Here is a 13,288-nt window from a genome sequence, read left to right as displayed (position 1 = left end):
ACGCCACCAGCACCTCCTTTGCCACCAGCCACTGTTTTATCTTCCAGCTACTAGGGTATCTTCTACGCCACTTCTGCCCTTCCGGGTTGCCAAGCTTTGCGTTTATGTGTTCTTCTCATCTCCAACAACTCCCTATATGAGCAATGGCCACTTCCCCGCTCTATTTTATAATTCCCTTCTATATTGTGCAAAATGTGAGGGTCTCACTGGCCTTGGAGCATTAATATTTTTCAGAATTATAGGATTAGTTCCTGGGTCTAGAGCTGATTTGAAGAGAGAGCCCTCATTCTTGCTTGTTGGCAATTCAAGGGTTCCCCTATGTGGAGTTCACCATAATCAAAGTGAGATAAACATCCATAGCTCACTCCCTCGACTTCAGCTCCTAGAGACCTATATCATCTGCCCTGCCTCCCTGTTGCAGACCAGCTTCTGCTTCCAGTATCAAGAGAGAGGGAGCAGGGGTTAGATTTCTCAGCTGGTCACTGCAGCAGCCAAATAAAATTTCACATTGACCTGGAACAGGGGAAGTTAGTGTAACTTGGTGTGGTGTACTCATATAATTAACTGATCCCAATATATTACTGGGAGAAATGTATGCAATAAAAGTATTTTTATGGATTATATCATTTGTTTAGGGGTGGCATATTCCAGTCAATGAGATATCTGGACATTGGTTTCATTTGACTGTGATGCTGGGCACTAGGAACTCCCAACTATGCTTTTATCTCTAACACGGACTCTTTGTCCCCAGGCATGTCTCTAGAGGCCAGGTTTTCCGTGGTACAAAGTACCCACAGCTTCTATGCAAGCTGTTTGGGGCCCAAACACTTGGCAGTTCATCCATGTGCACCTCTGTTCCATTTTCTGTAAATTGATGATGATAACCATCTCCATTGGGTGGCTGGTCAAGGCAGCAACCTTTATAAAACATTCCCAAGAGGAAGTGCCGTGTAAAGGCAAGAAACTATATCCTTATGGGGTTTCTCAGTCTTTGTGTAAAAATTTTGTTTGACTGGAATCAGCTTTTATGTAACGAGTAGGCACTTAGAAAGCAGCCATTAGTTTAGAACCTGTCCCTTGAATATGTATTTAATGAAACATATTCTAACTCTGTCTGATATTGCTCTTGTAATTATTCTATGTTGAATATACTTCAATAGGAATAGGGTAACATTTCAAGGTGCTGAAGGAGGACTTTTCTGTGTAGAAGTTGTCCCTATACGCAGGAGAAACAGTTTTCTAAGGAGATTTCTATTCTGAATTGACGATTTCCTATATCTTACATGCCAAATAACAGATTTAGTGAGGTGGGAAAGTGTATTTTAAGTCGCCATATGTGATTTCTTGAAGCCAACTTTCAAGTTTTGGCTCACCTACTTGCAACTTTCTTATCCTTATTGGAGCCTTTAACAAAGACAAAGAAAGATGATTTTGCCTTTCTCTCTGGCAGGAATCAAAAGCAAGCCCCAACAAGCCCAGTTACATGCTACTGCAGAAGCCAAATAATGGTCATTATTCCTTTTCCATCACTTCCGTGCAGAAGAACGAGTGGAAAGAGTTGCGAGCGACTGGACCCGTTCGGAAGTATGTATGGTTGGTTACATGATACTGACATGTCCAGAATGAAATTATATAGGGAAACACCCACTGGCTTCCTTAGTTGTTAAGAATTACCTTGAAAGACTGAAATGAAATACATTGAAAAAATATAAAGTTGTTGATGAAGATGTGTTTCTTCATTTGTCATTCTAGCTCCAAACCAGGAAAGCATTGTTGTTAGAAAAAAACAAAGCAGGAGATAAATGATGGTCTTAATGCAGCTTGATTTTTGGTTAGCATGGAATGCTGAGTCAGCAGTGGCTTAGCATGAATACATGGGCTCCCAGAGAGGTGATTGTGGCTGCTTTGCTCCTGTGGCCTGTTGCCGTGGTGCTACTGTGAGCTAAGCTGTGGTTTGGCTGAGCAGGTCGTCCAATCCATTGTTCATGGTTTTATCCCCAGACAAAGCATGAGGTATAGCCAAGATTTGTTCTATGGCTTACCACATGCTATGTTATGGCTTAGCTTGGTGTTACTTGTGAACAGAGCCATTTATCTCTTGTCCACCTTTATAGATGAATGATAAAACAGCTTGTTGTACTCTCCTGTCATTCATTATAACTTAATAAGAACTCGATCTGCTTTTCATTGAATTATCAGAAGGTATTTAATGTCTCTTTTGCTTTCTAGCTTGATCGTTTACCCTCCCCCACCTGCCAAAGGGGGACTGGGTGTCACAAGAGAAGATTTGGAGTGTTTAGAGTATGGAGAATTCCTCAATGATGTGATCATTGACTTTTACCTTAAGTAAGTTTAGTAGAGTAAAATAAGTATAGTATATAATATGTTCCACTCGGGTTACGTGGTGCTAACGCCTGTGGGGAGACTCATTTTCACCCCTGCCTTTGTACGTGAATGAATACAAGATAAATTTCCACATGCATAATATTTGCACAATTTTTGCGTTTTTGGTAGGTATCTGTTGTTGGAAAAAGCCCCCAAAGAACTTGCTGAGCGGTCCCATATATTTAGCAGCTTCTTCTATAAGTGCCTGACAAGGACAGAGGCAAGCACTGAAGAAAACCCAAATCTTTCGTAAGTTATCTTTCAGTGTTTTCTGGTCTGCCTTGCAGTCACATCCTTCTGGAAAAAGGAGTTTCCTAATACCTGGCGTGGGCCAGCTAATACTCTATAAAGGATTTGCCTATTTTGCATATTGAGGATCAATATGAACAATTTATATCCTCTTTGCTGGATTTGGAGGGACTGAAGAAAATGCTTCTTCTGGTTCTGACAGACAGAATTAACTGGTTTGTTATCCACACAGGATGGCACAAAGAAGACACGGAAGAGTAAAAAGATGGACTCGACATGTAAACATTTTTAGTAAAGACTACATTTTTGTGCCTGTGAATGAAGAGTAAGTTTGCTTCATTAATTGAAATCTAAGTCTTTTCTCAACTTGTAACTTCAGTTTAGCTTGTACACTCAAAGAGTTGCCTGTGTATATAGAAGCCTATATTTGTTTAGTTTCCTAACTGATAAGCACTCAGTTGCCCAAGTTTGCTATTGGGGGAATTATGATGTTGCTTACAGATTTAAAATAGAAATGGTCTACGTACTTGGTGTACGTGCAGTTGATATCTAGAGTTTGGGTAGGTGTTTCTGAAAGTGAGTATAAAGCCTGAAATTGTTTAATGTCTGCATGCATCCTCTATTGTAATTTAATTTTTATTTAGGCTTGATGCAGAAAGAGGGAAGCACTCTTTTGATTGTATTGAGCATAGTTGTTATCAGATCTTAATGGATATCACAGTGGGAAAAGGCACTGGTAGTTCCAATCCGCCCCCCCCCCTTCTTTTTTTAAAGTATCAGATACTGACTTTCTCTTCCTTTCCAGGTCTCATTGGTACATTGCAGTTATTTGCTTCCCTTGGCTGGAAGAAGTTGTATATGAGGATTGCCCAGATCAAGGTTCATCTCAGTCGTGCTCCCAGCAATCTCCACGTCAGCCAGAAATTAAACATGGCACTATTAGAACAGAATCAGTTTTGGTCTTTAATGATACCAGGAGTGATAAAGAGCAGCAAGACTTAAATAGCAACCTACAGCCCAAAGGTAATGTTTTAAGAACATATGCTAGATGATGATATATGGTTTAGAAATATAATTATATACAAACCTCTTGGATGAATGAATTTGCAGGTAAGCTAATTGGCTCCCAAGAACAATTTGTAGACTACTTACCCATGCAAGAATCAATTTGTTGACTTAAGAGTACACCAGTGTTCTATGAATCGCTCACTGCTAAAATTATCTCTGAATGGCAACACAAGGCGTACAGTCTTAGCATTTGCTCATCAATGCTGCAATAATAGAAGTAGCTCTGAAAAAATATTTCATTTTAACCGAGCGCTTGAGTTAATGCAGTGGAAGTGTTGGTAACCAGCTGGCAAAGATGAAATAATATTCTTTTACATATTATTCTGTCCCTGAGAATTACCTTGCTTCAGAAGATTTGCTTCAGTTTATGATCAGGGCTTTTGAGGATATTGTCAAGATTCTCAACAGTAGAATTCAGATCAAAACAGGCAAGGAAAGCTATACCATAATTTTCAGTACCTATAAGCAAATTTTTAGAGTTGTTGTAGATACTGTCTAACAGACAGAGCTCCAAATCAGGAAGGTTAACCCTTTTCTCTGCCATAAACTCTCTAGAGCAGTGGTTCCCAAATTTCCCGTGTGAACCACTTGAAAATTGCTGGGGGTCTTGGAAGACCACTTAATGGTTTTCCGCCTGTTGTAGCAATTGTAACGCACTGCGTTAGATGCTGTATTATTTTTAATTGTCTTTTTCTTGCCATATTCTCCATATAGTTTCTCAGGTAGTGCATCTCAAGTGTAGGATTGCATCCTGATAGATGTGTTAAATTGTTTTTATTGGTGGCTCGTATGTGTGTGTGTGTGGTTGTTGCTTTTATCATGGTTGCTTTTATCATCTAGCATTCTTGTAATACATAAAAAATAGTTCTCATTCATGCTTCACGTTTTCATGCATGCCACACATTTTCAGTATAATCCCCCCTCCTCCAATGTCATTGTTATATTAAACTATATTCTGTTGTTTTTGGCATATTAGATAATGTTCAGCAAGCAACTGTGTCCCCAGGATTGGATCACAAAGCTCTCAAAGTAAGTGACTTTGGCCATGTTTGGATGATCATATCTCAGCTTAACAAGCTGTGATGTAAATGAGCCTTTTGCTCACACCTGCAGCCCTCTCTTTTCTTGGCAATGTGACCAGTCAAAGCAGGAAGCTTACAGTGAACTGTGGTTTGGAAAGGCAGGATATACATTAATTAAACTGAACAAGAAGTGCTTTTGTTTAACTGCTAATATATTGGGTAAGGGTCATATTTGCTTATTTGGTCTTGCTTCGTCTGATCATAGTTTGTGAATGTGTTTTTCAGAGCTCCTCAAGCACTTCTAAAATGAAGAAAATTTGCAAAAGGTGGGCATTTACATTTGTAATAATACTACAATATGGGGCCATATTCACTTTTTCTACACATACTAATAATAGTCATTAGTTTTTCCTAGTGGTACGAAACTATTTTATTGAAATTTCTCCTGAAATTCTTAAAACAAGCATTGATCCTTTGCATAATGGAAAATGAACATAATTTTTCTTTTATAGACCATGTATCCTCATCTTAGATTCCCTAAAGGCAAGTTCTGTGCAGAATACAGTTCAGGTCTTGAGAGAGTGAGTAAAGCTGTGTTTCATTTGATTCTGCTTTTTAACGGATAATTATGTTTAAAGTGATATTGATCTGAGTCTTTTTATTGTATATACTGTGAGCAACCTGGTGCTCTTGTATTTTGAAGGAAGGATATGCTATTAAAACAGTATGTAATATAGAGTGTTGCTCTAATATTTTAGTATTTCCATTTCTATTTCTTATAGCCTTACTCTTATAGATCCCTGCAACCGAATTAATAAATGCTTGCATGTAATTTTGTTTTGTAAATCAAGACGAGAGACTGCATGTTTTGAACATTTTAAGTTGCACATTTCAACTGAAAATTACATTGCCAATAAGCAGCAGTGGACAGCCAACACAATCTGCTCCAGAGCCAACATTGAGTAGACCCAAAGACCTGGATAGCCCCTAGAATATCGCATAATAAATAGTGTGCTAGCTTTCAAGTTCCATCAAGCCAGATGGAAAGGTGGGTGGGAAGCTCATGGAGTCTGATAACAAATAGGATCCATCTTAAGACCGTGGCCAGATGGAGAGAGACTCCATGGCTTCAACTTCAGTCAGGTTTTTCCCTCTCTGCCCCCTACGTAGCTCTGTTTGCCATCTAACCTAAAGAAGAGTTCTGGAGAACTCAATAGCTTGCATACTGTTTTGTGATACTGTATTTAGTTAGACCTAATAAAGATACTGCCCCGACATTAAAATCAGTGTGACAATTTAACGATGAGTTAATCAGTGAGTTAATTTAACAATGGTTAGCTTTCTACGTTGACAAGGATATAAATGCATCTAACTTAGGTTACAACTTACCTGGAAGTAATCCCCGTTGGAACCTTTAGGGCTTACTTTAGCGTAGACATGTTTAGGATTGCAGTCTTAACCTGCATCCACCCACCATATCTTTCTCTGTTTTTATTTCAGATATCTAGAAGCAGAGTGTGAAGCAAAACGCACATTTCGGGTGTTTGACAAATCAACAATGGTGGATTTCTGTCCGAGAGTTCCCAAGCAGCATAACAATAGCGACTGTGGAGTATATTTACTCCAATATGTGGAAACTTTTTTCCAGGTGCAAAGCATTTCAGTGGTCCTTTGGGATGCCATTTTAAATTTTCTGGATAGAACTCTCAAATCCTTCCTTCCATAGGCAACTTGAGGAATGGGAAGGCCGATTTGATAGCTTCCAGTGCCTGCTGGGGGGGGGGGGGGGGCGGTTAGTATTTTCATTCTTAGCTATTTTTGTTACTGCTTCTGGATTTACTTTATGTTCAATATCTGGTGCAGAATGACCTATCTACTTGGTAGTAACTATTTATTCTGCTTGCAGGCAGATTTAACCTTTGATTAAATTTACAAACAACATAAGTTTATTCCTGTTTCAGGAATATGTGGGGGGTTTTGTGATTTCTTGTCTCTTTGCAGGGGACTCTGATTATTCTGAATCCCCTTCCTGGTCTGCGGTTCTGGCATTCTATGAGAAAACTCTGAGCGAGCAACCCTTTTCATTTGTTCATCTTACTTTAAATACTTATCTGTATGGATATGGATATAGATTCCAAAAGGATCCAAAGAGGCTTAAGAATAAAAAAAAAAACAGTAATAGAAATTAACATATTTTAGTGTCATAACACTAAAACATCAACAAAATGAAATCAAGGAAATAATCGGCACAGGCCTTTGCACCCAAGTTTTTATTAGCTTCATATTACAATAAGGACAAGGCTTGGGGAATCTTAAGAGGCAGAGCATAAACAGAACATTAAGTATCCATAATGTTTAGCAGTAGTTGGATGGATGTGGACAGCTCACCCCATGATCTACCAATCTGGGCTTGCTCTTGCTCTAGGCCAGGCATACGCAAGCTCGGCCCTCCAGATGTTTTGACACTACAACCCCCATCATCCCTGACCACTGGTCCTGTTGGCTAGGGATGATGGGAGTTGTAGTCCCAAAACATCTGGAGGGCCGAGCTTGCCTATGCCTGTTCTAGGCAGCTCCTGGAAGTGCAGTTCTATTCAGCATTGTGCAACCGTTCTCGGAAGAGCAACAATGCATAAACTCATTCCACGTACCCTCCCCCCCCCCACAACTCATTGACAACGTATGTTTGTCTTAATTATAGTTTGTTTAATACGAAGTGAACAGTGGGATTTTTTGCCAGGAGAGCAGGATATTTTGTGTCTTTGTGCCTTTTTAAATTAATGTAACACTACCCTTTTCTCTCTCTTTTTTAATCACCAGAATCCTATTGTTAACTTCGAACTTCCAATGCACCTGGAGCGGTGGTTCCCTCGCCAGATGGTGAGAAGCAAGCGGGAAGAAATTAGAGACTTAGTCTTGCAGCTTCACTTGCAGCAGCAGAGTGGCACCAAAAGCTAGCCTGAATTTCCTTCCGATTTTGCAAAAGAACTTTGTCCCAGGCGTACTGGAAATCCAATCGGCAGCGTTTGTGCTTCTATTCTTGCAGAGAAGAAAAACTGCAGATAAAATCGTGTGCATTTTATATCCAAGTTGATCTGTAGGTCATTGTGAGAAAATGGAACTACAAAATAGCAATTATGTAACTTAAAGTAAATATTTGTGACATCGACCAATTTTATTTGGAATATAGAAGCAGCATAACTGGAATGTGCTGCAGAGATGGGAAAACATTTTAGCCCTAAAGGGTTCATTCCTAGTTTCCAGATACATCTGGAACTGTGTGAAACTACACGAAAGGGAGACGTTAACAACCCATTTTAGGTAGGGATTCTTCCCTTGTGATGTCTTAAAGTCATAGTGTGTGCTCTTGCAGACATCTCTCCCATGTCAAAAATGGTGTTGTTGAACAGATGTTTATTCTGGTTGCTTTGAATAGGTCACAAATGCTACTGGTCTCAGTGGTTTTTTGTTTGGTTTTTTGGATTCTGACATACCTTGCTCTTTCTTAGAAGTTGACATGCCTAAAACCTTGCTCTGTTACATTTTTGGAATTCAAGAGTGGAATGTAAAACCATTCCTGAAATTTAGAAAGAGATGTTCATTTTTTTTCCTGTGTCTGACTTGATCACTTAAACCAGATTCAGAGCTGTAATCGTTCTCTGCTGTGCAGCAGTTAAACGAATGCTATGAATACTATGTATTTCACTATATATATATATATATAAGGCCATATGGTCTTCACTGTACTGGATACAGTTGTAGCTTACATCTGACAGGGCATCACCCTGGCAAAAGTTGTTTTAGTGTTTCAGTAATTGTATTTGTTTGTGGGGAGTGGGGAGAGAAATGTGATTGTTAATCACTTGGGCTAAAATCCTGTTTTCACTTAGGGTGAAGCCCATGTAGCATGAGCAGGCATTTGCTTGTGGAAAGGGGCTTCTCCCTCTTCTGCTTCCCCAGCCGCCCACTCTGGGACTCTGTGGCAGAATTTGTGGTATGTGGGTGGCAGGAACTGAAGGAGAAGAGAAACCGGAAGCCCCACTGCATTTCCATTGCAAGATCAGGTGGGCACCATTGGTTGTCACCCTTACCTGCAAGTTAAGTCCCACAGAACACAATGGGACTTAGAACCAGGTAAGCATGCGCAGGGTTACGTTGTGAATAATGTAACCAAATTCTATGGAAGGGAAAACTGCTGGTTTTAAAACAGGCACTGACTCAATTATTTCAGAGACATAATATACTTTGAAAAGCTGAATGCTTGTGATTCCCCCAAGTACCTATACTTGTAGGAAGAGCTAATCATGCAAGAGGTTCAGCTGAAGTAAAAGTCATTTGTGTTACATTGTCAAATATTTAAATCTGGATTGATCATGTATTTGATAAGCTACAAGTACTGACTGAATAAATATAGTTCCTTTTTTCAGAAAGATGTGAGTTTTCTCACGGACATGCTTCTGCCATAATTCATAACAGAAGGAATAAGAGACTTGTTAGAGAAGGGGTTGTATATCATTACTGTGTTTGAAAATTGTGTTTCAAACAACAGCGACCCAGAACTCCTATATTATAAACTAGAACCACCACTAATGGCTTGGGACAAACAAGACAAAGCCCGGAAACTTGAAGTGAAAATTTCTTTTAAGCACAGAAATACTTGTTTCTTTGCATTGACTACTGAAATTGTAATGGCTATCAAGTACAAATACTTTTGAAGACTCGCGTCGCATACCCTTTTTCCTGCATGAGATAAGGGGGGCGGGGGAGAGACTACATACACTGCCAGTTGTGAACATGGTAAGATTGTGTAAATTGCTCTGATTACATGTATTGGAAATTTTGTTTCAAAATATCTGGAATCACAGCAAAATAGACATTTGATGTTGCCCTCAAATGTACATTTTCTGTACGCACATAGTAACTATCTTTCCCCCCCTTATTTTTAAGTATGTGTGAAGTGTGGCACTGAGCCAAAACAAGTGTCACAGAAAGAAGAAAAAGTTGCTTAGAAATTACTTTGCTAACTATTTTCACTACAGCCAGTGGTACCTAGCAGGGGCACTTGACACATATATTTCTTGGCCTATGGCTGTTTAATTGGATTTTCTGCTCACATTTCTGTTGAAAATACTCCCATGTCCTTTGCCATTCGAATGTGAATCGTCTTGGTGTAACTTTCATGGGGCTTACATGTTTCGTGTTCAGCCAGATCTTCATTCTTTCTCATATGAGCTCCACACTGTCTTTCTCTCATGTATTATTGATTTGCTTCATATCGATGAGAATACCAGAGGAAAGAAGAACCATCTCAGCCCTAGTATATATACAGTACAAGGTGATAAAGCTTGCAGGTCTGTCTTCCCCCAGAATCTAAAGCATCTCAGTAAGAACCCAGCAGCAATAAATGCCTCCAAACTTATTTATTAATTAAGAATGGTCACATTGTTTATATTGAATGGCATATTGGAGTGGATGGGTGTTTAATTCTTATAAATTGTAATGTCTGTTTTAAGTTTCTTTCATAAAATTACCTGCCTGTTTTGGATCTTGAGTTCATTTGTATGTTGTTGTTTTTTCAAATTAAAAGAAGCAGCAACTTTGTTAGAACATAATTGTTTGTTGCATTTTTTTTACCCTTCCATTCGCTCAGGATCATATACCGGGTTCCATACCTCCTCTCTTATCTTCACAACAATCCTGTGAGGTAATAATTTGGCCAGCTTCACATGACTAAACTTTGGTGTCCCTGGCTGTCCAGTTGTTTGTCTCGTGAGACAACGGAAGAGTGCGCCTTCAGGGATGAAGACAAACTGTTGGAGAGTTACAGCGCCTGCCGTGGCTGTTGAGACCAGTACAAGAGAGGCATGCTATGTTACAGCTGGGGTAGATGAAGGCGTGCGGTTGTTCTGATGCATGTCTACCAAGACATTATACCGTATTGGCCACATATCTTACATGCATACAGTTAAGGGTTTTTTCAGTTTTAAGTTCAGTTTGCCCCATTTTCCACATCAGTATGCAAGCTTTAAAGTTCTGCATGCAATTGTCTAGAACAGGGGTCTGCAACCTTTAAGACAAAAAGAGCCACTTGGACCCGTTTCCAAAGGAAAAAAAACTGGGAGCCGCAAAACTCGTCATTATAAAAATAACTTTTTGTCACTTTTTTTTATTATTTCTTTGTTTGACCCCTCAGAATTACTCCTCATAGAAATAAACGTTAAATTAACAAGTTACCTTTGTGTGTGTGTGTGTGTGTGTGTTTTCTTCACTCCCCTTCAAAACAGTGACCAGCGTACATGCCCCCTTTCAATGCAGTGACCAGCGTACATGCCCCTTACAATGTAGCGGGCGGGCAGGAAGGTGACGTCACAGCCAGTACAGCGCCCGCCACAGTGGGGAGTGTCGGGGCGCACAATGCGCCTCCTCCCCTCGCTAGTATCTGCCCCAGAGCCGCAGCAAAGGTGTAAAAGAGCCACATGCGGCTCCGGAGCCGCGGGTTGCAGACCCCTGGTCTAGAAGGATTGTATGGACAGGCAGCAGCTCTCCAGAGTTTCAGGTGGGAATCTTTCCTAGCCTTACCTGGAAATGTCAGGGGATATGAACTGGGGATCTCTTCCATGCAAATCATGTCCCTTCCCCAAAATCATTCAGTGTCCTAAAGGCTACAAGCTGATGGTAAGAAGTGTACAGCCACTAGTTTAGGAGCCCTTGTGGAGAGTATATTAAATAGGTGTTTCCTGTGCAGAATATAGACTTATTTGCTATTCGGTTGTACAGTTGTTTTTGTTACAAGAAGAAGAAGGAAGAGTTTGGGTTTGATATCCCACTTTATCACTACCCGAAGGAGTCTCAAAGTGGCTAACATTCTCCTTTCCCTTCCTCCCCCACAACAAACACTCTGTGAGGTGAGTGGGGCTGAGAGACTTCAGAGAAGTGTGACTGGCCCAAGGTCACCCAGCAGCTGCATGTGGAGGAGCGGAGACACGAACCCTGTTCACCAGATTACGAGTCCACCGCTCTTAACCACTACACCACTCAGCCTCTGCCTTCATGGCTAACCAGTGCTAGAGAGCTGTGCCAATGCCTTTCCTGTAACAAAATGCAGAGGTTGGGCAATATAGAGGCTGGGATTTCTCTCCAACCTGTGATGTCTTTTGTGCTGGTAGTTCCAGGGTATGAGTTTGGTGGGAGGTATTCTAGGTCAAGAATAGCTAACACAGTGCTTTCCTAATGTTGGACTATTGACTCCTAACATCCGTGAGCACTGACAATTTGGGCTGAGGCTCATGGGAGCTGGGATTCCAACTCCATCTAAAATGCACCATGTTGGCTACTATTCGAGCTGGATTCAATGGGGCCCATAAGCATTACATCGTCTATCCCTGGTATTGTGCAATTTAGTATGCTGAGTATTCTGTGTTCTAGTTAGTTTTCATTTCCAGTATAGACACCAACCATTTTAGGTAAAGGTAAAGGTAAAGGTACCCCTGCCCGTACGGGCCAGTCTTGACAGACTCTAGGGTTGTGCGCCCATCTCACTTAAGAGGCCAGGGGCCAGCGCTGTCCGGAGACACTTCCGGGTCACGTGGCCAGCGTGACATCGCTGCTCTGGCCAGAGCCAGAGCCAGAGCCGCACACGGAAACGCCGTTTACCTTCCCGCTGGTTAAGCGGTCCCTATTTATCTACTTGCACCCGGAGGTGCTTTCGAACTGCTAGGTTGGCAGGCGCTGGGACCGAGCAGCGGGAGCGCACCCCGCCGCAGGGATTCGAACCGCCGACCTTTCGATCGGCAAGCCCTAGGCGCTGAGGCTTTAACCCACAGCGCCACCTGCGTCCCACCAACCATTTTAGGCACATCCAATTGATATGCAGGCCCTTTGGGACCCGGAAGAGGGCACAACAGAAGTGGGGCAGGCCATGCTTATATGTGCTCTGCTGACCCATGGAACCCCCCGCCAAATAGTTGCCGCTTGTATGCACAATATGTGCATGTATAAAATACATGTTTTTGTTTAGTGCGATTATGCAAAACGGAAAGGATGAGAATCACTGTTTTTACTACCTAATACAGCAACAATAATTTTATTATTTATATGTTGCCTATCTGACTGGGTTTCCCCAGCCACTCTGGGCGGCTCCCAACAAAATCATAAAAACTCAACAAAACCTCAAACATTAAAAACTTCCCAGTACAGGGCTGCCTTCAGATGTCTTCTAAGTCATATAAGTTTATCTGTTTGACACCTGATGGGAGGGTGTATTCTTTTTGCCCTGTCTCCTCAAAACGGGTAGGGGTGGAGAAATTGCCAGGAAGAACAATAGACAGGACCTTGCATCAGCATACCTGAGGGTTGTCACATGGCTAAAATGGATCAGTTGTGGTCTCTTATGACAATAGCAAAAGCACCCTCGAAAGAGAATCTCCAAGCAATGACCATGATGCTAACATAAGTTATTGTTTGGACAGCAAGCTGCTGCTGCTTTTCTTTTAAGACAGTCAATGAAAATTGTTCTTAATTAAGTGTGAAAGGTACTGTCCTTGTGTGGACTGCCAGTTAACGAC

The 13,288-nt window shown here is 41.1% G+C and overlaps 1 protein-coding gene across 6 annotated transcripts in view; it reads left to right on the top strand.

Annotated features, from left to right (window-relative positions):
- Positions 1-9,442, top strand: part of SENP7 (SUMO specific peptidase 7) — a 39,946-nt gene extending 30,504 nt beyond the window's left edge. For 5 of the 6 annotated variants that reach the window (XM_079974349.1, XM_079974347.1, XM_079974351.1 and 2 more), the window contains 10 exons: positions 1,451-1,584; positions 2,230-2,346; positions 2,515-2,634; positions 2,867-2,959; positions 3,440-3,657; positions 4,679-4,731; positions 5,010-5,050; positions 5,237-5,305; positions 6,225-6,372; positions 7,545-9,442. In XM_079974349.1, the coding sequence (XP_079830475.1) occupies positions 1,451-1,584; positions 2,230-2,346; positions 2,515-2,634; positions 2,867-2,959; positions 3,440-3,657; positions 4,679-4,731; positions 5,010-5,050; positions 5,237-5,305; positions 6,225-6,372; positions 7,545-7,682 (1,131 nt within the window). In that variant the 3' untranslated portion in view covers positions 7,683-9,442. The remainder of the gene's footprint in view (positions 1-1,450; positions 1,585-2,229; positions 2,347-2,514; positions 2,635-2,866; positions 2,960-3,439; positions 3,658-4,678; positions 4,732-5,009; positions 5,051-5,236; positions 5,306-6,224; positions 6,373-7,544) is intronic. The other variant, XR_013838431.1, reaches the window with a different exon arrangement.
- Positions 9,443-13,288: the final 3,846 nt, after the last annotated feature.

This window comes from Podarcis cretensis (genome assembly GCF_951804945.1).
Source record: "Podarcis cretensis genome assembly, chromosome: 4".
In the NCBI taxonomy this organism is placed as follows: domain Eukaryota; kingdom Metazoa; phylum Chordata; class Lepidosauria; order Squamata; family Lacertidae; genus Podarcis; species Podarcis cretensis.
This window is presented reverse-complemented; position numbering and strand designations above follow the sequence as displayed.